A 25755-nucleotide genomic window follows, 5' to 3' on the forward strand; every position below is an offset into this window, starting at 1 on the left:
AAACAAAATAGAAAAGAAGTAGTCCGCTCCCGCACTTCCGGGGGAGCGCGGACTTACAGCTTTGTGTTTGATGGGAAGGGGGGGGGGGGGGGGGTGTGTACATGAGCGGTATCTGTGGGAGATTTAAGATTGCGATCCGTCCCGCAGCTCTAGGGGTACAAGCAACCGAACTCACAACCGGGTCTAAAAGTGTGTGTCTGTGCACAGCTCGGACCGTCTGCACACACAGCGGTTTGAGCATCAAAGCAGAAATGTCGCTCAGTCCTTAGAAAACATTCAAACAATCACGCGGATTTGTGTTTCCAGTCGTGTCCCGACTAAATAAAGGCTGATGTTATTCTTACATGTTTACGTGCAGCCAGCAAGCAGCACCACCCAAAGCTAATGTTGTTAGCCCGTGTTAGCATACTGCTAATCCTGGCTTCGTTCAGAAAAAGCACTGACCACACGGATAAAATTCAAATGATGAGCGAACAGGTGTTTCATAATAACCGTAACATTAAAAGCACGTTTAGAAGATCATCTCGTATTTTACCGAGCTGACATGTCAATATATATAGCCGCTCGGCGCTGTTTAACAATGTTTTGTATTGAATTGTTACATTCAATAAAGTTTGAAAAAAAAAAAGCCGCTCGGCGGAGTTTATATCCTTCCGTTTTTTCAAACCCTACTGCGCATGTGCGAATGATTTATTCCGACGGAAAGTGTGACCTTAGTGAACGTTTTTATATTCTAAAAACATTTTTCTGGGCCCATGTACACGGTTGGATTCTAATCTGACCATTGATCCCATCAAGATATTTTGTACATGTAACCGCGGCTTATGGTGTCGACACGCAACGTGGCGGGGGCGTGGCATCACGATGGTGGTCTCTCCATCGGGATGTCAGTCACCCATCACGATGGACGATGATATCGTCCATCGGCACAATCCTACCTGGGACTGGACCCTGTGTGGCCCTCAGTCAGTTGACGTTGCTGCATGGGGGCCTGTTGTCTCCGTTTTAGGAGATGACCTGAGTCTTTACGTTTAAAGTTTTTGCCACAACACCTTGTTAATTTTTGCAGCAATGAATCCTGTTTGAAAAAGGATAGATGATGTAAAAAATAGCTTTATTTAACATATTAAGAGCTGTACACATTTTACAAATTACACATTTTCATCATAAATGTCATCTTCTCCCCTCATAAACAAACCTTGTACTTGTAAGTGATGTTAAATGCCTCAGTGTTTGGCCGTTTCAACTGAAGATTTTCTTTGAGTTTTTATCAGTTTTAATCATTTGTAGTTGAATGAAACCTGACGGACCTCATCAGCTCTGTTAAAGTCCATCCAGAAGAATCTAAATCCAGTAGTCTATGAAGGACATCTTTAATGAAAAAAATGATCTATTAAAGCTCTAAAAAATAAAAATTCTTTACTGATAAATACACAAAATGAACTACAATTTACAAACACTGCAAAAGCTCAGCACATTCATCAATGTTTAACCCGCCAGTCGTAATCAGCACCTTTGGTGCTAAAGACGAACCGTGGAGCAGGCATTAGTGAGATTCCTCTACATTTAGAAGTTGGATGTACCAGAACGCTCCGCTCTATGGATGGAAGCTCGCCGGCCGGATCTTCATCTCCACTTTCTTCAGGGAGTAGTTGGGGCCGTGCCAGGCGTACCAAGTGATCCCATCTGTTTTCTTTGTGTGCTCGCCATAGCGGTAAAACATACCGTTCAGGTTGGAGTCGGTGCAGCAGTTGTACCAGTAACCACCTGGAAAGAGGGAAGAGATTTACTGCCAACGTGGAACATGTGTAGTTGGTTTGAATATGTGGGCGGGGCTTTTGTGGGGCTTCACCTTTGCGCAGGGCTGCACAGTCGTCCACACATTTGTCGTTGTCCCTGTTGATGGTGCTGAAGTTGGTGGTGTTGTGGTAGCGTAGGGAGTCTCCAGCGTTTCCGCTGTAGTTGGCGATGAAGAGCTTGTAGCTGTTGAGCTCGTTGGCCATGTTGAAGAGGCTGTACTCGGCATAACGCGTCTGTCCCTCCCAGTCCTCCATGAACACATGTAAAGGTGTTTTATAGACGGTTCGGGTGAAGTAACGTGCATTAACGTTGTCCTTCTTAAAATAAATGTTCATGTTTTGTGGCTTTGAAACGGCTGGTGTTCCAGCTGAAGCCCGTAGCTCCAACACTCACCTCCATCTCAATCCTGAGCACCGTGGGCTGCCTCGTGAGCCGCACGATGTGGTCATTGCCCAGCCAGAAGTCTCCTCGAATGGATCCAAATCCACTTTTGTAATTCTTCCAGTCCCGGTTGAAGGACAGCAGTCCAATTTTGCGCCGCTGGATCAGGGTCCAGCCACCTCCATTTGTCTCCATGTCACAAAAGACCTGAAGGGACAGACGCCTTTTATCGAAGGGAAACAGGAAGCTCTACCAAACAAAGGAATCACGTTCGCTTGGTTACGAGGTTGACTTACGCTGAGCTCTGGTGTGCCCAGAAGCTCATCTTTCGGCAGCTTGTACACGCCAGAGATCTTATAGTTCCTGCTGGAGAGGGACGCACAGTCGTATATGGCATCTGGGGAAAATAAAAATGAATATTGGATTATGTTTTTTCAGAAACCCATATGCAGTTTTATGAGTAGTTTCTGTGGATGTCTGCTGTGAAAAGCTTCTTTCTGAATGTCTGATTCACTTTGCAGATGTAAACTTGACACAGAAGTTCTCGTGAAAGACGTCTTAGCAGAACCCAGCAAATATAAGTGTCTGCACGGTTCATTTCTTTACCCCGGTCACAGGGTGTGAATCCCATCAGCGGTTTTGTCAGGTCACGATGGGTCACTAAACTCCAGACGGGCTGTGGAAATCTGCCCCCTTCCTTAACCTTTGACCCTCTTCCTGTCCTTTCCATCTGCGATCTAGTGATGTTTGAAAAGGTCAATTGTTCTCTGGATCTTCACCCATAAATGCAGATTTCTTAAAGCCACGGGGTTGAGCTTTAAGTCGTTTAGCCGCCGCCGCAGCAGCCCGTGCTGATTGTTGGGGTCGAGCAGATGAAAAAGGACTTTGGTGGAGCGTTTAATGGCCGGACTCTGGCTCCAAATGAATGCTTCTCACAGCCTTCAGCAGACTGTAATCACCATCGTCTCCACGGCCGACTAGTCCACTGAACTAACCTGACTGGATAAAATGAACTAAAAACTCTTTTGAATGATCATTTAAGAAGCAAAAGTGATCCCTTGATCTTTCTAATGTTTCATATGCAAATAAGTTCTGAGCTGGTTTTTCCAGCTGCCAACACTCACCTGAAGAGGTCTGGGTGACGGACTGCAGATTCTGCAGCTGCATGATCTCCACGCGGTTGTTGATCTCAGAGTACCTGCTCTCCGCCTCTGTGACCCGAGCTTCTTGTTGCCGGTTCTGCTGGTCCAGGTCCATTATCTGCCTCACCACATTCCGCAGGTCTGTTTCCTGCTTGCGGCTCAGCTCTTCCAGGATGCTGGTGAGATTGGCCACCTGAACTTTCAGCGAGCGCACCTCATCGCAGCACTGACCTTTGGGAGGCTTGGGAGGTGTCAGCTTCTTCCTGGGACTCTGGGCCCATGTCTCTGCTAACAGGAGCAGAGCAACCCCCCAAACCACGAAGCTCACATTTCTTTTGGTCATTTTAGAGGATAGCTTTCAGTTGTTCTAACTATCCAAGTCTAGAAGAGACAGAAGTGTTGGCCAGCTGCTGTGAAGTTCTCCTTTTGACAAGCTCTGTCCTGGTTCCTCTGAGAAGTCCTCCTCCGTCTGAGGGTCTTAAGTATCCTGCATGTGGATCCTCCCCCCTTTTCACTGGTGCACCCTGTTCACGGCGCTGACCCTCTCCAAGCGTGTGGGCGGAGATCATTTTCCCCTCACTACGTCATCCTTAATCTGCCATGCACTCACTCAGGAAAGGTTTAGGCCACGCCTCCCTCTGCTTTGTCAGGTGTTTAACGTTTCCAGGCCGTCGTGACTCCATGAGGAGTCGGGAAAAGGAGCTGGAGTCAGGAGGCCGACCGTCTGAATGTTCATGTGGAGTTCTGCAGGGAGCTGGTTCTAAAGAACAGCTGCTGGTAGTTTCCTGGTCTCCTGCCGCACTGAAGCGATCACCTTAATGACAGATTTTGCTTTCGTCCTCGGGGCGAACCCATTTCTCCTCGTTTCTTGTTAGGAAAAGTGTAGAGTCCCCCCTAACTGCAGGTTGTGTATTTCAGTTATTGCTGCCCTCTCTGGCAGATGTTCAGGTGTTTTCCACATTGCTCTGTCAAAGAGGGGCGTTCACACACGGGAAACGCCCAAAAAGCAGAAATTATTCAGCCGACCTTTAGAAAGCTCAGTTGAACTGCTAATTTTACTGAATGTATGGTTTGATATATGTACGTAATGTTATGCACATGTGTGTTATTTTGATCTTTTAGGGTGACTTTAGCATCAACATGGCCCTTTTGGTAACTCTGGCATATTCACAGGCAGGTTTATTAATATGCGCTGTTCCTGTATCTAATAAATAAATAAATACAACCACTAATGTTAGGTAGGGGGTGTGGGGGGCTGTAAGCTAGCGGGAGAGAAGGTAAACAGATGGACGAAGGTCCCACCCACAACTCAAGGGGTGAATTTCTGATGAACTCCTGCCGCTCTGCAGAAACTATGTCCTAGAAAACGACACAGGTTTTAGGATTTTGGCTCAAAACAGCATCATCATCGTGAAAAAAACCACTGACAACACTTTGAAAACAGATCTGAAGACGATCGGAGTGGGACTTGAATGTAATTACTGTCAAATTCATTTCCATCAAAAGCTCAGCATTGTTGTGGGTGTTCCCTAGCAACTGATTGGATGTTAAAACAGGAACCAAAGGGAAATCTTTAAGCTCTTATCTGGTGTAAAATTACATAACCACAAGCCACCAGAATGGCCTTGTTTGTGGAAAGAGCTCCTTTTCTCCAAACGTTTGGCAGATGTTCTTCACTTGGTCCGATAAACAAATGAGGAAAAGCTTAAGTTCTGCATTCATATTCATCATCTCTGCATCTTGGGAGCCGCAGGCTTAGAAAACACTGTTAAAATGACTGTTTTTCAAGTTTCAAACAATTGCGTAACAGTCGTTCATGGCTTTGATTTGCTAGATTTGGCAGGAATTATTTGGATGCACAGGCCTTCTTTTGTCTCTGCTGGACACTTTCTAGAATTGCTCAGCACTTCACAATTTCTTTGTATTCTTAGCAGTATTTTCTGCAGCCATCTTTAAATGTTCCCATGTGTTTTTGGTTTCCTGTATTTGTTTGATTTGTAAGACACACATGGGAGTAACAAGCCATTTGTCTTTTTTATAAGATGCTGGGCTGCCTTCACGCTCATTCTGGAGCAGACGCTAATATGTTTTACTCTGATAAAATCATAGACTCCATCTGTTTATGACTTCACGCATTCGTCAGTGGAAAACGGTCTGACCAAACTCGGGTCTCTGAAGCCGTTCATTCAACACACCGGCGTCCAGCCTCCCCCTCTGTTGGTTCTGGTGCTGTTTGGCCCACAACCATCCTGAGCATCCCCCTCTCTCTTCTTCAAATCGTTTGCTCCCTTTCGGGGTCACGGGAGCCTATCCCGGCCACTTGGGGGCGATGGCAGGGGACAGGTCGCCAGTCTCTCACATTCACACCTAGGGACAACTTACCGTGACCAATGAACCTATGAAGCATGTTTTTAGACAGATGGAGGAAGCCGGAGTCTCCGGAGAAAACCCCCACATGCACAGGGAGAACATGCAGAAAGCCCCCCCCCACTGGTGTTCTGGTTCAGGGCCCCCAGCCGGGACTTGAACCTGGGGCCTTCTTGCTGTGAGGCAAGAGTGCTAACCACTGCACCACCGTGTTTATGTTTTTATGATTATTTACAAAGAGGCACTAACAACTGATTATTATTGCGATGGCGATATAACTTGCGGTATATGAACGCATCGCAAAACAACCAAAAACATCATTTCCAATTCACTGCAACAGTTTAAAAATGACATTCCAAATGACCAACATCTAGGTAGGAGATGAACATCTAACATAAAAAGGTCAAATGGATTTGATTCCTTAAATACTTCAAGCTGCCATGAGATTTTTTTAGCACATTATTTATTTATCACTTTATCTTCTGCGATATCTATATTGCACAGCTTGATATTGCGATAACGTTTGTGATTTATTTTGCAGGCCTAATGGTAACTGTGGTTTTTACTGAACCTCCTGTTTTGGTTTGTTTTGTTGGTGATCAAAGGGAAGGTCCTCTTCTTTTTTTTTTTTTTTACGCCTGCCTTTCAAAAACCCACATTTTGGTGAATCTAACAGCCATCACTCATTAACCTTTCCCCAGATTTCACTTCAGGGACTTGATGTGTTCAGGTCTGTTTTGGAAAACAGGATAATTGGATCCTCCGGTTCTGTCGGAGCTTTAACTGCCGTCTGCGTCACGCCGCTTTCAGAGGCATCCTTTGGTTGGGCACAGCGCTGCCTCACAAATGGGCAGTTGCATCTTGTTTAATGCCTCGGCATCACACTGTTTTTCCCAGAAACGGCTTCTTCAAATACTTTTTACCCAATAACGCTGCCGCACCAGTCTTTTCCCTCCACATTAGAGGTGTGCACCCCCATGGTTAAATGAGAACCGCTGGATTTATGTCCGGCTGCCGTCAAAGTGGTGCTAAAGCTCAGGTCAACCATAGAAACGCATAAAAGAGGTAACTCTAGTCATGTTTTTAGTGAGTCACCATGCAGCCTCAAAGTCAAACAGATTAATTTCAAACCAAAATCCAAGAACGGCGACTGAAAAGGTCGTCTGCTTTGGGCTTTTTTCTCATTGGAACTGAGGACCAACAGAAAACAGAATAAAATGAGTAACTGTAGGAAAATGAAAGGTTTGTGTCAGTAAGTTTTCAGTTTGGTTCTTAGCATCTGGATGTGCTTAGAGCTCTGAGCTGGTAGCCTCGTGTCTGAAGTGGAGGGGCAGTGAAACGTCCCGTGTCTGCAGCACAGCCTCCTGTTCCGATGAAACCACATCTGGGAGATGGAAACCCTTCATTTCTTTGTTAATGCAATGTTTGAAGGTTGATGATTTCACATTAGAGAGTCGTTTAAAGGCCCAATTGAAGTGATCAAGGGTACACACATACCGTTGTCAGATCAACAGTGTTATTCATAATGGTTGGGGATTGTGTATGTTGGCCTTTGGGGATAGTTTTTTAATTGGGTTCGGTATTGTTGCGTGGCACCCTAGCATGCTCTGCAAGAGTTGTGGAAAAAGTTTTGAGCTCATTTTCTTCAGTATTTTCTCAAACTTTTGATGTTTCTTCCTTCTTCAGTTCCATCGTGTCTGAAGTTTTCTTTGTTTTTGTCTCCAGCACCTTAAAAACGCCGTCATTTGCCATTTGGGACAAAGAACGCTGTTGGTTTGTCTGCCGGGTCAAAAGAATAGCTCTAAAACTCCTGGAGGCGGATAGATTTGTTTCTACTAAAGGCAGCAATAAGAATGAAACTCTGTAACACAGTACAGTACTGTACTTACAGTGTACTTAGGTGGTGCTTATTGTGTAACTACTGGGTACCCACAGGGTATTTACATGGTAATTTTTCAATGGGACTTACTGGGTACTTACATGGTACTTGCTGTTTATTTATGTGGTACTATTTGCTTCATACTTATGTGGTACATACTGGGTATTTATGATATACTTACTGGGTATTTACATGTTGTGCAAAGGTGTCTTTTGTGGTACTTACCACATGTAAGAACAAGGTAAGGTCTGGGGTGGGGTGGGGTGGGGGGCTTGTCGGCCCTGTCCTGTGGGGGGGGGGCGTTCTGGGGGGGAGGGGGGGCCCATTATTAGTACGGGTCGGGGGGGCTAGCGGGTCGGGGTCTCCGCTGAGGCAATCAGTGGTTGCCTCGGCCGGTTGGCCTCCTCGGTCCCGTCGAGGCCTGACCAGAGCTCTTCTAGGGCCGGCGTCTGGGGGTGGGGGCCTGGGCTTGCTCCGGGGGGGGGCGACGCTTTCTGGCTCCTCTCTCTCTGTGTGGGGTGGGTGGTGCCGGGCCTGGGGTGTCGGCGCCTCCGGGGGTGGGCCCCTGGGCTGGGTGGCCCTGGCCCCTTTGCTGGGGGTGGGCTGGGGGACGGCTGTTTGACCACCGGGGGACAGTCTACCAGCTGTCCCCAACTTACCCCCTTCCTTATATAACCTCATATTAGGGTGAGGGGGTGGGGGGTCTAGCCTGCGATACGCCTTGGGGGGGGGCTACTTGGGAGTGGCCCCCCTCCTATGGTTGCCGTATGGAGTGGGCCCCCCCTCTTTCGGTTTTATTTGCACCTTAGACATGTAGGGTCCTTGGTAGGGGGGGTGCTTGGACATCACTGCAAGCAAGCAGCAGATGTCCTCCTGGCACCCTACCCGCCAATTTTAACCGCACCTTAGACATTTAGGGCCCCTTGGTGTGGAGGGTGAGGGGACATCACTGTGAGTAATCAGGAGATGTCCCCTTAGTGCCCTACTCGCCAATTTTAACTGCACCCCCCTTAGTACACACACCCCTCCCCCTTCAATATATACATTCAAACATAAACACACACACATGCACACAAACACCCTCTCAAACACCCATACACGCACACACATTTTACAAGGAAGGTGGGACCTGGGTCCATCTGTCCCCTACCCCTTCCCTGGTGGGGGGTGCGGGCCCCTTGGCGATGGCGGCCGTGTCCCTTGGGTGCCGGCTCCCTGGGCCCGGCGGTGCTCTCTCCGCGCGGTGGGGGGGTTCATATTACACCTGAGCCGGGGGTGTTCGTGTCCCTGGGGGGTGGGTCCTGGTCCTTGCCCCTGGGCGCTGGGCCCCGCCAAACTTCCAACATGGCCGAGCCTAGTCGGGCCATATTTATAACATCCCTTGTGGGCCGCCCTTTTTTCCCCGGGGTTCCCCCCTCCTGGGCGGGGGCGGCGGGCCCCTGCCTTGCTCCTACCTGGACCAACCGTGGGCCGGGTGGGTGGCTGCCTGGAGTGCGGAGCGGGTCTCCCTTGGGGGGTCCTGGCTCGTACCTGGGGTCGGGGCGGGGGGATGCCCGGAACTCCTGGGTGGTGGTGGGGTGCTCGTCTGGGGCTGTGGGCGTCCCTCTCCGGTGGGGCCCTGCGTTGGGCTCTTCCGGCGCGGCGGGGGGCTGCTTTCCTGGCTGGGCTGGGGCGGCGCTCTCTTTCCCTCTGCGCCTCCCTGCTCTCTGGCTCTGGGGGCCTCGCGGCGGTCCGGCTGGCCCTGGCCTGGGTGGCGGTCTTGGTCGCCCGGGGGGCGGTTGTTCCCTGCCTGTACCCGTGTGGCGTTGGGGGAATTCCGGCTGCCGCTGCTGCTGCGGCGGGGGTATGGGTGTGGGGGTGGCTGGGCGCTCCTCCTCCTTCTTTTCACATTCCACCATCCATTTTAGAAGAACATAAACACTCACCTGAGCACAGGTGTTAGCTCACCTTTGCACTAATAGTTTGCATGATTGAATGAATGAAAGATTTCACACTAGTTGGTTTAAAGGCATAGGTATGCGTTCGTGAACACTATCTGTTTTGTGTGCATGTTGACATGTGGACATTTTTGCGGCTAGCAGGTGTGTTGATAATATTTGAGTGTGTGTGAACAGGCCCCGCCCTTTTTGTACTACATTTGAACCGTACCGTAACGATAAACAACCAGTAAACCTGTCTGCTCTATGCTGCTTCATGGTCTTACCCCCCTTCCCCTCCTATTATCACCCTCCTACCCCCCCTCTCTCTAACGTCCCTCTCTCTTCTTCCCCTCTTTCCTTTTCCGTCCGGTCCAACACCAAAGATTTTCAAACATGATTGAAATTAATAAATTTTGGCCTCAATTACAAAAGGGGTTTATTCAGACATACCTTTGGTTTGTCTGAAGATGAATAACCCCTCTTGTTAAAATAAAATATGTCCAACACAAGAGGCCCTCAGCTCTAATCTGTTTGCCTAGCTGTTGGACAGGACAAGTTAAAAAAAAAAAAAAAAAAAAAAAAAAAAAAAAAGGTAAGTACAAATAAAGTATATATGTTATATAACGTATATGTTATATATGTTTCATGGTATTTACCATGAATTTACCACAGAAACTACCCTTTAAGTACAATGAAACTGGACTGTAAAAGAAAGTCATCCCTATTTCCACTCTATTACTTGGTACTTTCAGTAGTAAATGCTGGGTATGTTCACGTATTACCTTCTCGTACATTGTTCATGAATCAAACCCTGGTTTCCTGCATGGTAATCTTTCACCTTACCAACCGAGCTACCCAGTCGTACAAGACAGCAGTGAAAACAACTATCCTGCAGAGTTCAAAGTGTCATCACAATGAAATTTGTTTTAAGTATAAAACAGTAAAAAGGAGCATTCCAAAGAATAGATTATTTTTTTCATATTATTAATCTTTTCTTCCAGAGTTTTGTGTTGTTCCAGGAATGATTCACACTCCTTTGCATAATTCATGAGTTTGTCACCCACGGTGAAAACAGGAAATGGCCCCAGATCCTCACCTCAGTCATTTCAACAATAATTGTAGTCAAATCTATTGTATTTTTGTCTCTATTAATTTAATTCAATTCAATTTTATTTGTAGCCCAAATTCACAACAGTCGTCTCGATGGGCTTCGTATCGGTAATTGAAAAAGTGAAACATAAACTCAAAAGGATCATGAATACACAACATATGAATACCCAGTGAGTATATTATAAATACCCAGTATGTAGCACATAAGTATGAACCAAATAGTACCACATAAATACACAGCAAGTACCATGTAAGTACTGATCAGACACAAAAAGTACCATCTAAGTACCCTGTAAGTACCAGTAATTACACAATAAGTACCATGTAAATACCACTTAAGTACACTGTAAGTACTGTACTGTCAAAGAAAGTGTTACCTAAAAATAAAAGCACCATCTTCATCTTTTTTTCCTTATAACTTTGTCTAGACAAGCAGAATAACACAAACAGGTGAACAGTGCTTCTCTAGTAATCTTTGTATGGGCGTCGTTTGGCCCGCAGGCGCTACCCGTCCCATCGTCACCCTTTTGACCCGTTCTCGCTGACTGAGCGGCGGCTACACGCCCCGCGCTCTCTCCTTCTCTCACCCTGTTCAGAGCTCCACTGGACAAATTCATGAGAAAAAAAATGGCTGCCTCTGTGTTGGTTTTATCTCCATAGCAACCATTGTATGTTTTTTGGTCGACTGGAGGTGACAAACGGGTCAATGTCCTTTTTTCTGAAAAAGCAAACTTTTGGTTTTCTCTGGCAACTGAGGTTTTTTCTTCAACACGCCCAAATTCCTAATCTTTTATTGTTGTATGTTATTGTTTTGTTGAGCTAGAGCCAACAATTCATGTATGCAGTTTTCACTAAATTCAGGAATAAAATGAGTGAGAAACAGAGAAACTTTGCTGTTGTGATGTCGCTAAGCTAACGCCGTTAAAACTCTAAAAACTTTATTTCCAACATTTTTTCCCAGTGATGCTCGAGGAGTTGATTTAGTTGATTTATTATGGGTTTTTCTTTTAAATGGTGGCTTCTTGCTGAGGTCAAAGGTCAACAAAACTTTGGTTGTGGTTGTAGGCTTACGCTGGCGGCGTGTGTGTGACATTTCGTGAAGATGGCGTGTTCAGTTTTCCCTGCAGTCAGAAAGAAGAATAGGGAGAAGGGTCTGTTCCTCAGTCCAGGACGGCTGCCTCTGCAGGACCAAAGACAAGCCGCCATGCCGGACTAGTGACCTCCATAGGTGCAGCATCTCAGCCCGCTGTGGATGGATGTAGGAGGACGGCCTCGTTCGGATGTTTTTCTGTGCATTTTTGTGGTTTCAGCTGAAGTCAGTATGTTCCTGTTGAAAAAGCCGTGGCTGCTGGTAAACCTGCATTCAGACTCTTTGGAGAATCTCTTCAATTATGTCTTCAACCTGTCAGCATGCACAGCAGGTCGCTCAGCTTTTGCAGGTTTCTGCCATACTTTCTGAGAGATCTTTTTTATCAGCTTTTCCCGCTGCCTTCAGGAACCTCTGTTCATACCAGCGCTCCTCAAACTCTACTTTTTACAGATGCACTGGCCTTCTCATTTAAAGGAATCGAATAGACTTGTGGCTCGTGGTTTATTTTCTAGATGGGATATCTGGACAGATGAACAGTAAAGCTGACTCCAGTGTGAATTATGGTGCCTTAACAAACATGTTCAGAACCATCGTGAAAGCACAGAAGGCCTTTGCTTTAACGCTGAGCACCACCACACGACGTTTCAAGGTCGTCTGTTGAGAACGTGTGAGGAAACCAAAGATACCCCGGCTACTGTCAGCATCACCTTTTAGGAGAACCCAGTCATCAGCTGAATATTTATATACATAAACTTTAACAATTAAAACTTGTAAACCATTATTGAGGGGCACTTTTAGGACTGACAGAAGCTTCTTTATTCTTTTCAACATTTGAAGGCCATATTTTAAAACGGATATTCATTTATTTATTTTTTACCAGTGAGACATCCCAGTCTGTCTGTTAGTACAATTACAGCACAGTCGCATCATGGCAACCATGTAAAAAAAAAGTTACGTTTAATGTGGTGGGGCTTTAAACATTTACTTCTCTAAGCAATAAAAACTATTTGCCAATCATTCTATTTGAAGATGTGTCCTGTGTGTGTACATGTGCAAATATGTCTATTTATGATTAGGAGCAATTCTAATGTTCAGTAGATGGCATCATTTCTTTTAGCTGTTTTCTTATGAACTTAGGACATTAGTATCTTAACTAGACGTGATCATATATCCATGGATTTGTATTTGTGTCTTTTCCTTTGATTTTCATGCTGAACATTTCTTTTTGTCAGTCACACAATTCCATAAAAACTGAATCATTTCTTCTGAAATTATGCAGACAATCAAAACTAAGGAAAACTATTAATAAGTAATTATAATACATTTTATGTATGGTGTCTTTCTGAGCACCCAAGGTCACATTACAAGGAAAGAACAAAACAAGATTACAGGAAGAAGACAATAGTTAGTCATAAAATTAGCTGTACGGCTCCCGTGACAAAAGGTTTTCCTGGGTCTGCAGTAAAGAAGGGGTCTCCTGTTCCTGGAAGACTCCTCCGTTTACCTCCACTTAGTATCGTCCAGGTTTTTCACTGTTTCCTTCTCATTCCTGCATTTTGACATCATTTAAAGCTTTTGTTTTGGAGGATTTTGCTGCAAAGGCTCTGTTTCTAATTCAAAAAGGGTTAAACTGTTAAACTTTGTCGTATTTTGCAGCATCAACAATAAACTGCAGCAGCCGGAGGCGGCGTCAGGGGTGCTGGAATACGCCATGAAGCATTTTGGGGAGCTGGTGAGCCACGTTTTTCCCTCCCTTTTCCCTCCAACCATAAACAAAGCTTTTTTCTAGATCCCAATCAAACTCTTGGACCCGAAAACCTCTTTAGAAACAGAGTCTGCCACCGGGACTGGAGCTTGGCTGGACCTCACGGCAGAACCACTTTGTTCCCGTCTTAAAGGCGTTCTGGGTCCCAGGGTCATTTTTTTATACGGCGGTTTAGTAATAAATACATCCAGTAAAATATAGGGCATACAAAGTATGGTAACAACACATTTGTATGATCATAGACTATACAGCTCTTTCTGGAAAAGCCCTCATTTACGCAGACCTGGGGGGGCAGATTTTGTCAAACTGGATTTTTCTGTTTTGCAGTTGTGATTCATTCCATGTTTATCTTTGTCCGCTGGGTCTTTTCTGTAATTCTAATCGCTTCTGCCAACAAATATATTCCTCAGGTCTCTTTAATGATGATTGCAGTTCTTTTAAGGTGCCTTTGAGATTTTAGCTCCATTCTGCTGACCGCGTGTCAGAAAACAACCACATTCGTCCAAATAATATATTCCGTGTCTCTAATAGAAAAAAAAAAATGATGGTTTTCTGAGGTCACAGTGAGGGCCTGCATATAACAACCAGCTTATGGCGTTGTTGCACGCTGGTCATTAGACGTCAGAAATGCAGACATGCGAGTCGGAGACTTCAGTTTGAATTTGGTTAGTTACATTTTTGATCAAAACCACTTGTTTCTGATCCAAATATTCCGGAAAAAGCTTCATTTTGCAGAGGAAGGAATGTTTTCCTGCACTTCTGCAAAATCTGTTTGAGCCTGACTGTGCTGTGTGGGAGGGGTCAAGTTACCAGCTATGAGGATTTTATTTATATCTGACTCTTTTATTCTCTTTTATGAAGTTTGTTGTTGTAATTCCATTAAACATTTGTTGGTGACTAATTTCCGGCGTCGCCCACATGCCTGCAGCCCTGAAAGGTGTAGTGCTTTTGTTTAGCCACCGATTAAAGAGTTTATTTCTTCTGTTAATTCTTCTCACATAAAAAATACATTTAGATCTATAGCTCCCTAACATTTCTGTAAAGTTTAAAGGTTTTTCTCTTTGTTTTTAGGTCTTGTCTCTTTGTACTATGTATAACTGGAGAACAGCTTGGTACTTTTGTTTTATGCATCTTCTATTTCAAACACACAGAGTCACTCCAGTTAAACACGTTTCTCAGTAATTCTTCGAACACTGGAGTGATCAGTGAGTGGAAGACGCCGGTAAACGTGATCAGATGTTTCTGGTGAACATTTCTCCTAGGTTTCAACGTTTGTGGCCTGTTTATTTCTTTTTCCTGATTGTGAACAGCGGTCCTGATGTAAATGCACGAAGCAGCAGTTATATTTGTCTCCGTCTGTCCCTGATAGGAAATCCAAGCCACCTGGTATGAGAAGCTCCATGAGTGGGAAGACGCTCTTTTGGCTTATGACAAGAAGATCGACATGAACAAGGAGGATCCAGAGCTCATTCTGGGCAGAATGCGCTGCTTGGAGGCCCTGGGAGAATGGTTGGTCTTCAGTTCTTCAGTTCTGCCGTCCTTTTGAGCTTCTCTGATAGAAACGTGCAGAGGATTGGGAACTTTTCTCTGGGTAAACTGATGAACAGAGCAGCCCCCTTTCAAACAGAAAGCAGGAAGATGCTTGCACACTTTCAGCTTCATGACCAAATCAGATGCTGCTCCGCTTATATAACCTCCGCCCGCCCGTGTGTCCTTGTGTTCCTCCGTGATTCACCTCATTAGAACGTTGAGTCATTTAGTGAAGAATGATTCCAGCAGAAGCAGAGCGGTGTCTTTGCACGTGCAGGGAAATGATATAATCGTGTGTCTGGTCACGACTCACTGGAGATCGAACTTCAGCCAAACAACGTTTATTCACTGATATTCCACAGGTCCTCTCTGTATCAATCCAGCAAAGGAAGAGGAGGTGGTTCCCGGTCAAACTCAATCCTTCGGGAAGTTCTTAGAAAATGATCTTTTGACAGCCTGTGGTCAGGTTTTCTTTGGTTTGGTAAAAGAAGCCGTCCACAGTTTTCCATATTTTCCTGGAAGTCTTAAAGCTACCTGGGTTCTCAATCAGGCACCGTTGAAGTACTTTTGCTTAAAGCCTTCGTCCCAGCTGCCCCCATGGGTGGATACAGGCCGTCCACCTCCAGTAGATCTGAAGACCTGTGGACCTGAAGACTCTGGGAGGATCATGCGCTAAAAGAAGTTCTGAAATAAACTCTAATAATAGAATCCGAATAGCCATCCTAAAGCTGACTGGGAGCCGGTGCACAGATTTCTAAGTTGGTGTGATGGTTCTGACCCATAGGTGGGCAGTTTTTTTTCCACTTGTGGGCCACAAAAAGTTCTAAACTGTGACAGGAAGGCTGAACAGGAGATGTGTGGAGTGTTTTGTTACCCACCTCATAAGTGACAGAAAAAACATGGAATTTGGACTAAAACATGCTTTAACTTTGATTATTTACGTGTTTTAAAACAGAACATTCTGGATTTTTTTGTTTTCTCATTTTAGAGCCAATTGCTGGGGTAATAGAGAAATGCTGCGTTCGTGTGTTGATGGGGAAAAATGCCCGTCTGACTCAAAAAAACATCTTTCAGCACCACATGAATGAATGCTGAATAACTTCTTGCACCTAAACAGTGGTCAATGTTTTCGCAGTGCACATTTATGGAGAGACGGCAGAGTTGCAGGCAAAATCCAACGTTAATAAGTGTCGTCGATATCAGTAGTTCCAGATTCAATAGTTTAACATATGGCCCCCGGGCCGTGGCTGTTCTAACCTCAGTCCTGTCTTCTTAACATCCTGGTCTTTCTCTGCAGGGGTCAGCTGCACCAGCAATGCTGTGAAGAGTGGACGCTGGTCAGCGAGGAAACCCAAGCCAAGATGGCTCGTATGGCTGCCGCCGCCGCCTGGGGCCTAGGTAGACATTTCTATGCCTCCTATCACTCACGCTTAGGTTTTTGCAGACCAGTGTAACGGTATGTAGGCAGTGCCATGAAGCTGAAAAAGCTTCTGCAAAGGATCCGTTATGTAACCAAATGGCAGTGATGTCTTTTCATAACAATCATAATTGGCGGTGGTGGATACAAGCACAACCACATCAGACGTTTATGTTTTTTTGGTCGTAGACTTCACTTTCCAGCCCGAGTCCTAAAAACTAAAGTGACACCCGACCAGCTGGCGGGTCCATTGAGGCCAGACACTTGAACTCCTTCATTTTTGCGTTAATCCTCTTTCGTTGTAGAGTCGTTTAAGGTAACAGAGGGATTCTTCAGAAAGGTAGTAAGCAGCTCAGGGAAACCGAGTGCTTGCCTCGAGTTTGTTCCTCATTTCTTGTGCGTTTGCCCCTCAGGACAATGGGACAGCATGGAGGAGTACACGTGTATGATTCCAAGAGACACGCACGACGGCGCATTTTACAGAGCCGTGCTCGCCTTACATCAGGACCTGTACTCGTTGGCTCAGCAGGTGGGTGACGTCGTCGAAGAGAAAAGCCCCAGACGGAGTCGCTTTACGCCACAAGCTTCTGGAAAAAGCTAAAACCGTAGAACAACATAAAGGGACTTTGCTCCTTTTTTGAATTGTCCATCATCTGCTCTGCTGTCTTTCTTCCTTCTCGAGCGTGGTACCTCCTTGGTGCTGAAACGTTATGCAAGTCTTGGAGTTGGTCCCCACATTTAGCTCTAAACAAATCAAGAGGCTGGCGCCCCTCCCACCTGCCTCTCCTTGGGCCGTGATGGAGGTCAGAGCTGGTTTTCCTCATTTATTAGAACCTGGGGTTGAAGATGAGCTCATAGTCCCAGAAGCTGGAGATGCTTAAACTCGGCGCACAAGGCAAACAGTAAACACCTGGTCGTCCTGGACTTAACCACAAAACCCCAGAGAAGCAGTTTTTTGATGCCCCCGCTTCCCGTCACTGGCTCACCCCCCCAGCTTTTGAGATCAGATCCAGGTGAATTCAGTCCTTCTGAATGCAGACGATGAAAGGATGGAGGAGGAGACGAGGCCAAACCTGGATGTCAGCTGAAGCTCAGCCCAGCTTTCTGGATGAGCTCGTTAAGATTTGTGCCTCCAGGCTTCTTTTCTTTGAGGCTTTGCTTCACTTCAGAACTCTTCGTGTTGGGTCTTTCCATCCTCAGGCGCGTTCCTGGTGGAGTCTAAAATCAGGAGGAAGTGTACTGCAGAAATGTTTTTCCCCCTAAGATTTCCTTGTTCGTGTCTCACTGTGGCAATAAAGTTAGGAAAAGAGCAGACGGTTTGCGTGTTTGTGCTGCCAGAAGCCAGACGCTGCGTTTGTCGGGAGTCGTCTGGACTGCAGGTTTTCTGCGGAGAGGCAGCTCAGTAATTCAGGAGTAAACAGGACCATAACTGAGACCATAAAAGAGCAGCCTCATTGTCACCTCGTACCAACCAAGCCCACCTCTTCTTATGCGTGCTCCAGCATGTGTTCAGGCACGCCGCCACCCCCTTCCCTCCCTGGGACTAAAGTAATAGGTGGGATTGGGCCTGAAACAGCTGTGAGCCCCCGCCTCACACGACTTCCGCAGCAGTCCCCCCCTCATTTTACGGTTGCAATAATAACAGCTCCCAAAAAAAACATTAAAGAAGTGCAAGAAATCAGCAGTTTCAGCCGGCGAGTCTGCGTGTCCTTGTTTGTCCCTGCCGCTCTGCATCAGCCCGCCCCTCCCTGCTGCTGGTTTTTTTGGGCCTGGGGGAGCTCATCGCCAAAACGACGTCTGCAGTCAGGAATGTGGAGACATGTAGGTCTGGAGCTTCAGTCTCTTTCTGCAAAACATTCACAGATTTATTCCTCTTGGTGGGAACGCGGCCGTCTCTGAATGTTCTGGGAAGCGATCTGGACCGAAGACCAACGTGAGCTCCAGCGGATTCTTCCTCCCCCCACCTAACCTGCATGCATCTGAAAATGTTTTGTGGAGTTCAGCCGCTTTCCAGAGTTGCATAACAGCAAGTGTTGCTCTCAACACTTCATTTACCCCCGTCAATAAAACGTTTGGCGCTCGCCACAGCATTCGATCATTGAGCTGATTTCATGGATGTGTCACCGTTGGCACTCCTGGGTGAGAGTGCTAATGTACATCTGAACAGGGTTTAGGAACAGTTCAGGCTATCCTGGGCCGCCATATATTCTGGTTTTATACCACAGAGTGCTATCAGGACTTAAACATTGTTTAAGCTTTAATTAGATTATAGGATTTGGTCAAAAGTATATTTTCACATCTTTATTGTCCTCTGCTTCGGATGCAGTGCATCGATAAAGCCAGAGATCTCCTGGATGCAGAGCTGACGGCCATGGCAGGAGAGAGTTACAGCCGGGCCTACGGGGTAAGTTCTCCTTTCTAACTGCCCCTCCACGGTGACAGACGACGCCTGGCTCTCCATTCTGTACCCGTGCCAAGATGGTTTAAGGTGCCGTTACACGGTGAAGGTATTTCTGAGGTCGGAGCAAACCTTTGGATGTTCTGTAATCGGACGGAATGGAATAAATATTATTGTATTATTTGCAAATACAGCAAAATAAAAGCAAAAGAGGCAGAAATCCTACACACAGTCATCGACTTGTAGATTCTATTAGTTAATAAAAGACAAATATTTAAATAGATTTTAAAACCCATCAAAGTCGTTGGTTATAAAGACATCATTTGTTTCACATTTCTTCTCTACGTGACAAAATGCAAGCAGATATAGGTTGAGATGCAGCCGCCTGTTGTGGTTTTAATTCCACATGCCTGCATAAATGAACACGCGTGTCTGTTTCAGGCCATGGTGTCGTGTGAGATGCTGTCAGAGCTGGAGGAAGTCATCCAGTACAAACTGGTGCCAGAGAGGAGGGACATCATCAGGGAGACGTGGTGGGAGAGGCTCCAGGTAAATCTATGATGTTTGGACACAGACGTGCACGTAACACGCGTGCGCACGCCTCAGAAATGCTGCTGCGGGCGGCCAAAGGAAAAGCTCTCTGTGACGGGAAGCAGAAACACTGAATCAGCTGTCCATCAACTGTCAATAAGGGCGTGTCTAGAACATGCAGCATCTCTGCCCCTCCTCCTAACATGCAGTCGTGTTCATGGACTCCATTCTGGGTTTCTATTGGTCACTTTAAGAACCTTTTGGTCAAACGTAAAGATGCGTTGTGTAACGCCGTAAGCCGCAGTGCTGTGGTTGTTGACGACAATGGAGCTCCAGCGGCTACAAGCTGGACTGTTTATGTTGTCGTTAACGGGCCAATCAGGAGTCACTTCATGATGACTCCAGTCGCTTTTGTTCTGTAATCTGTCTTTCAGACTCAGGCAGTTCAAATTCCTTCTTAAGAGTAATAAAACGCTCAGCAAAGCAAGATCAATCATTTTGAGCTGTTCTGCTTCCAGGTGCTATGAAAAATCAGTTGCTATTTTTCTGACGGTGGAGGGGGGGGGCAGACAGACTGCAGCGGTTTAGTGTTTGCATGTGAAATCACAGAGACGAACAGCGGACACGTTTCAGTTTCCTTCCAGCCGCTTTGCCTCCTTCGTTCTGGATCATCACAGCTGACGGACAGCAGCAGTGTCCGTCCTGATGAGAGGAAAACCCGAATCCCCGCTCCTGTGGAGACAGCAGAAGTTCACAGTGGGTCAGATTCCTCAGGTTATCATTCAGCTCCAGTCAGAACATGGACATTTCGACTGAGGTCATTAGTTCTGATTCTTCAAGCTAAATTCAGCACAAAGCAGCAGAGTAATTACCAGCTCCTGACTACCAACAGAGAGGAGAGGATGTAGGTTTCGGCATCCATGGGTTTAAACCAAACAGGAGGAAGGCCCTGCTTAGTTACTAATACTTGGTTTCATTGTCACTGTTCCGAATCGGTGCTTTACCGTCACGTTTGTCCTGCTTTAGGGCTGTCAGCGCATCGTAGAGGACTGGCAGAGAATCCTGATGGTTCGATCGTTGGTCATCAACCCTCACGAAGACATGAGGACGTGGCTTAAATACGCCAGCCTTTGTGGGAAGAGCGGGCGGCTGGTAGGTTTTTCCAACGACACTTTGTTTGTTCAGTGTCAATCCTGAGGCTGCAGAACCTTTTTTTGGTCTCATTTCTTCCTAATTCCCTCTGTCAGGCTCTGGCCCATAAGACACTGGTGCTTCTTCTGGGGGTTGACCCCTCCAAGCAGCTCGATCACCCTTTGCCCACCACTCACCCACACGTTACATACGCATACATGAAATACATGTGGAAAAGCACACGCAAGGTAAGACCGACCTGTAATGCTTCTGCTAGATATGATAACTAGAATAATGAATGGATGAATGGAGATTATTCCTGAGGGTTTTTAGAGGAGCGTTTGAGATGAATGGACTTGAACTGGTCAGTAGGAATCCTGTTGAAACTCGCCTGGAAGCTCTGAGTTTCGCTTCATTAACCACAAACCCAAATGAGTGACTGTCCTGAAAGACGAACGAGCTGGAAGTGTTTTGATTAAATCAGCTACAGTGAGGGTTTTTCATGTTCAGGTTTGTGTAGTTTGAATGACATCATTAGGTATTTTAGGAAAGTCTCTCTGCTCTTATTAGAGACCAAGGGCTGAGATAAAGTTCCAGTTCTGCTCAGAATTCCCAATAATTCTTATCCTAGATTCAGATTCAGATTTGGTTTAGATGGAAGAATCTGATTCGCTGTGGCGACCCCTGAAGGGTGAAAAGGATTCAGATGTCATTTGTTGTGTGTGGATGATGCACTGCCAAGTGAAGTGTGTTGCTCCGCCCACAATGAACAGCGTATAGACATCAGAAGCTATAGAAAGACATAGGGAGGTCTGCGAGCTGGGCAGAGAGGTGTTGTGCACAGCAAAGGCAGAAGTAGACAAAGGTTTCAAGGCATCTGTTTGTAAATTCATTTCTAGCTATCCATTTTTCTAACTAAAAGTCTCAAATCTAAGGAGATCCTGCCTTGTTCTTCAGCTAAATTAAGACATTTTCCAAATGTGGTTGCTAATGAAACGAAGAAGTTTGAGTCGTACCGATTCGGTTCAGTGGTGCGGCGTACGACTCGGTTTTACACTGAGAACTTGGCGCCCCTAGTGACCAAAGAGGAGAACTTCATCCGCTCTCATCCCTCTGATCTCTTCAGATCGACGCCTTCCAGCACATGCAGCATTTTGTTCAGGGGGTGCAGCAGCAGGCCCAGCACGCCGTTGCAGCCGAGGACCATCAGCGCAAACAGGAGCTCCACAAACTCATGGCCAGGTCTGTTCATGGAAACACAGGCAGCTGAAATGGCCTCTGGTACGGTTCTGATGGTTGTCTGGGCTAGGTTGTCTTCAGACTTTTTCTTTAGCCCGATATTACAACCAGAGTCGTCTCAATGGGCTTCTTACCGGTGATCGTATAGTAAACATGAATCACAAAGAAAATAGTCATAGAATTCAATAGATATTGGCTAAACTAAACAAACTAAACTTACATTGGGCAGCCGTGGTGCAGCTGTAGGGCGGTCGACCCATGGTCGTAAGATTGCAGGTTCGATTCCCCCGCCTTGCACGCCCATGAGTCAAAGTGTCCTGGGCAAGACACTGAACCCCACCTTGCCTCTAGTGGAAGGTTGGCGCCAGTGTTTGGCAGCGGAGTGTGAATGTAAAGCCCTTTGGGCCTTTGAGGAAGGTAGAAAAGCGCTAAATAAGTATACGCCATTTACCATTTTTCCCTGCCCTTAGACCCCCCCCCCCCCCCCTTGAAAAAAATGATTCCAGAGAAAAAGAAGAAACCTCAGGGGTGTCCACATGAAGGAGGGATCCTCCCCCATGACGGACAGGCGATGTACCAGAACTGTTTGAGAGAATTAGCTTCTCTAACTCTACAACTACATGTTTAAAGTCCAGCAGACGAGCTTCATCCAGATGGAGTTGGGGGGGATGCCTGGGGGTGCCAGACGAGCCAAAGGGGGGGTCCAAAACCAGACTGCTCATCTGCTTTTGTGTCTGCAGGACTTCCCTGTCTAACGCCTCCATGCTTGACTTTATTTCCAACTATATAAAAAGCTCTTCTCCAGTGTTTTTGCCTGGATAGCGTCATTAGCGAATTCCCAAACAGACGGTGAGAATCTCTGGGTTCAGGCCTCTGTGAGTCCATCTGTTTTTCCAATGGCTGCACACAGAAATGTTAAGTCTAATACTTTATTTTTTACTCGCATGAAGATAAAGTACTACCATACGATGGTACACTGAACTTTAATCAGTCACTCTGTTTGTAGGAGGAACCTTGGCTGCCGCTGCTCTCTCCTCTTCTTAAATCTGAGACCTCTGAGTTCCTTCATCCTCAGAGTTTGGTTTCATGGAGCTGCTGGTGGATCGGTACTGATGATTCCAGCGCTGTCACCATGGTAGCTCTCCAACTCACTGTTGGAGGCGATCTGGTCTTTCAAAATGAAACTTCAGAATCAAACCCAACTGGGCCCAACAGATGCTTGATGATGGCCAGAGTTTGGTGGAAAATGGAAAGTTTGATATTCTAGAAACGACATGTTTGATCTTCAGTCCCGCCGAGCTCCAGACGCTGTTTGAGTGCTTCGTTTCCCACGTCAAAATATTTGAGGAGGATAATTGAAGCTCTTCTCTGGGGTTACAGTCAGCTGGCTGCCTGTGCTGAAAACACACCATCAGTCTCCGGAGAACTCGTCCGCCTGGCATTTTGGTCAGATTGTCCAAAAGAAACGGGATCTGTGACACATTAGGCGCCGTAAACACAGGAACGGACGAGGTTTTCGTCTGCGCACACTCCCTCCCCCCCGTAAATCACTGCGGCCGCCGCATGACGGCAGGCCTGAGGTTTTTTGTTGCCCTCCGTCTTGCAGCGACGTCACTCTGGCTTTTATAAGAACGCGTGTTTGGAATTAACACCTGTAGTGTCGGGTAGACCAGCAGGGGGCGGAGCACACCTGTGCCGCCTCCACAGACCCCCCAAAAGGTCAGCAGGAATGCAGCTCCTCACTTTTTCAAAAGGTTTTCATGATTAAACCCGGTTCAGGACCGTCCACACGAACAGGTTCTGTTCTACACTGAAGACGCTGCGCGATGAAGGAAAGCTCAGGAACGGCGTTCCTCCCTCTGGCTTTAGTGCAGATGCCAGGATGTAAACCCAGTCCAGCTCTGCAGACGACACAGATCTTCACCGTCAGACAGAGTGAGGGGAAAATTGGACGCGGTAATTGAAATCCTCCATTTGATGGGACGACTTGTCAGTGGAGAGTTCTCCAAAGAGAAATGCCCAAACAGCTGGCAGCTTTTTACAGGAAATGACTTGATAAGAACGTCGTGATTGTTTCCTTCCTGCTTTCATAACGATCCTCTTTCTTCTGGCTTCTCCTCCTCGCAGATGTTTCTTGAAACTCGGAGAGTGGCAGCTCAGCCTGCAGGGCATCAACGAGAGCACCATCCCCAAAGTCCTGCAGTACTACAGCAACTCAACTGAGCACGACCGCAACTGGTACAAGGTCAGCCCCTCCCACTCAGCCGCCTCCTTTGCTTTACGCTCACGTGTCCTCAGCAAAATGCTTTCCAACAGAAAAGGACGTTTGAATATAGTAATTGTAGTTATCTATAGGTTAACGATGAATATTTACCCTTTTCCTCTGAATACCTGAGCTGCGTGAACCGCTGAACCCACACACCTGTCGCCAACTTTAGCCGTCCTCCTTTTTGTAAAGGCTGGTTGCACAACACAGCTGACCTGAAACTCTGTTGAAGGAACCGCTGACGCAAAAACATCTGCATGAGGGAGGCTGGAAAATGACATCAGGGGGAAATGTCACTTTCAATCGCTCGCCGTCTGAACGGCCGCTTCATGCCGGCGTTTCTCTGCAGGCTTGGCATGCCTGGGCCGTGATGAACTTCGAGGCCGTGCTGCACTACAAACACCAGAACCAGGCGCGGGACGAGAAGAAGAAACTGCGACACGCCAGCGGGGCCAGCGCCAACAGCGAAGCCAGCAACAGCGACAGCGAGGTGGACAGCACCGACCAGAGCCCGGTACCGTCACCGGGCCAGAAGAAGGTCAACGAGGTGGGTGTCACAGAACTCGGCACTGAGCAGAGGCGGTTCCTCTGATGCATCCAGACTCATTTTGTGTCCCTCTGCAGGACCTCTCCAAGACGCTGCTGCTGTACACCGTTCCTGCAGTGCAGGGCTTCTTCCGCTCCATCTCCCTGTCCAGAGGAAACAACCTGCAGGACACGCTCAGGTGAGTGAGGCCGGCCGGTACCTGTTCTCAGCAGTGAGGGGTTTTCAGGGGAGTCTAGGAGGCCCCCTAGTGGATGACAGAGGTGGTGCTTTGTCATGATGAACGTTAGATGTAGAAAAAGATCCTAAATATGAAAAGATTTATGGCTTTTTTAGCTCTAAGATCCAGAATCTGTTTCTATTTATGACAGGAACAATGCTCACTAATGCTCAAACATCTAGACATGTTGGATGATAATCCTAATCTACATCTGTAGTTCCTAAACAGCATAAAACAGGAACATAATGAGACATAAGAAAGAGATTAGACACAAAAACATCTTAAAGATCACAACAACAATGAAAAGAGCAAAACTCCAAAAACCAAAATGTAGAAGAAGAAAAAACACGTCCGAAAGTGAAATTAACTTTCAAAAATCAAAACGAAATGTTAAAAAATGTCAACAAAATAAGAAACCAAGAGGTAGGTATTATGGGATGTCACCTGAACTCTGGTTAAGAGTCGGTTGATCAATCACTGATCATTTGCAGTGGGCGTGGCCAAAAGATTAAAGAAATAATAAAATATTTGCCGCACCAAATAACTTCAAACGTCATCCTTCAATCGACACCCCATAATACCTGCCTTTTCCTAGTTTTATTTCTTTCATTTTTTTCAAACATTTCATTAAGATTTTTAGACATTTCTTTTGCTTTCAGGTTCGTTTCCTTTTCATTCCTTCTTATTCCTTTAGAATTATTGTTTATTTTTTACATTTTGGAATTTTGTTTGGACCTTTAAAATGCTATGAAAGATGATATACAAATTAAGTTTATTATTATTATTATGATTTTTAATTAATCTTTTTTGCATGTTTAAATAGTTTTGGCATTGAGTGATTTGTTGATGTGAGTTGAACTTCACAGCCACCGTAGTTTTTCTCTTTAGAGAAAAGCATGTTGTCCAAAGGCTGTTCTCCTGCGTGGGACTTCTGTCCCCCTTAGAGGAGGTTTGAGGAGCAGGACCTCCTTAACTGAGCAGGTCCTGCTCCTCAAACCTCTAAAGGGGGTTTCACCGTCCCCCCTT

The 25755-nt window shown here is 46.2% G+C and overlaps 2 protein-coding genes across 2 annotated transcripts in view; one reads left to right on the forward strand and one right to left on the reverse strand.

Annotated features, from left to right (window-relative positions):
- The window catches only part of mtor (mechanistic target of rapamycin kinase), a 62197-nt gene that overhangs the window by 27938 nt on the left and 8504 nt on the right, over window positions 1-25755 (forward strand). Inside the window, exons 29-40 of the mRNA XM_023956308.2 lie at window positions 13345-13420; window positions 14823-14962; window positions 16281-16381; window positions 16814-16929; window positions 18727-18804; window positions 19240-19347; window positions 20356-20481; window positions 20577-20708; window positions 21587-21702; window positions 23827-23944; window positions 24315-24512; window positions 24590-24690. Coding sequence (XP_023812076.1) covers window positions 13345-13420; window positions 14823-14962; window positions 16281-16381; window positions 16814-16929; window positions 18727-18804; window positions 19240-19347; window positions 20356-20481; window positions 20577-20708; window positions 21587-21702; window positions 23827-23944; window positions 24315-24512; window positions 24590-24690 — 1410 coding nt within the window. The remainder of the gene's footprint in view (window positions 1-13344; window positions 13421-14822; window positions 14963-16280; window positions 16382-16813; window positions 16930-18726; window positions 18805-19239; window positions 19348-20355; window positions 20482-20576; window positions 20709-21586; window positions 21703-23826; window positions 23945-24314; window positions 24513-24589; window positions 24691-25755) is intronic.
- On the reverse strand, window positions 1096-4207 carry angptl7 (angiopoietin-like 7). The gene is made up of 5 exons (XM_004070229.5): window positions 3306-4207; window positions 2478-2578; window positions 2194-2388; window positions 1853-2048; window positions 1096-1767 (listed from the first exon to the last, which is right to left on the reverse strand). The coding sequence occupies exons 1-5, from the start codon at window positions 3664-3666 to the stop codon at window positions 1598-1600; spliced, it is 1023 nt and encodes a 340-aa protein (XP_004070277.1). The 5' UTR covers window positions 3667-4207; the 3' UTR covers window positions 1096-1597.

The sequence above is a fragment of the Oryzias latipes genome, chromosome 7, assembly GCF_053564925.1.
Source record: "Oryzias latipes strain Hd-rR chromosome 7, Olatipes_Hd-rR_3.1".
In the NCBI taxonomy this organism is placed as follows: domain Eukaryota; kingdom Metazoa; phylum Chordata; class Actinopteri; order Beloniformes; family Adrianichthyidae; genus Oryzias; species Oryzias latipes.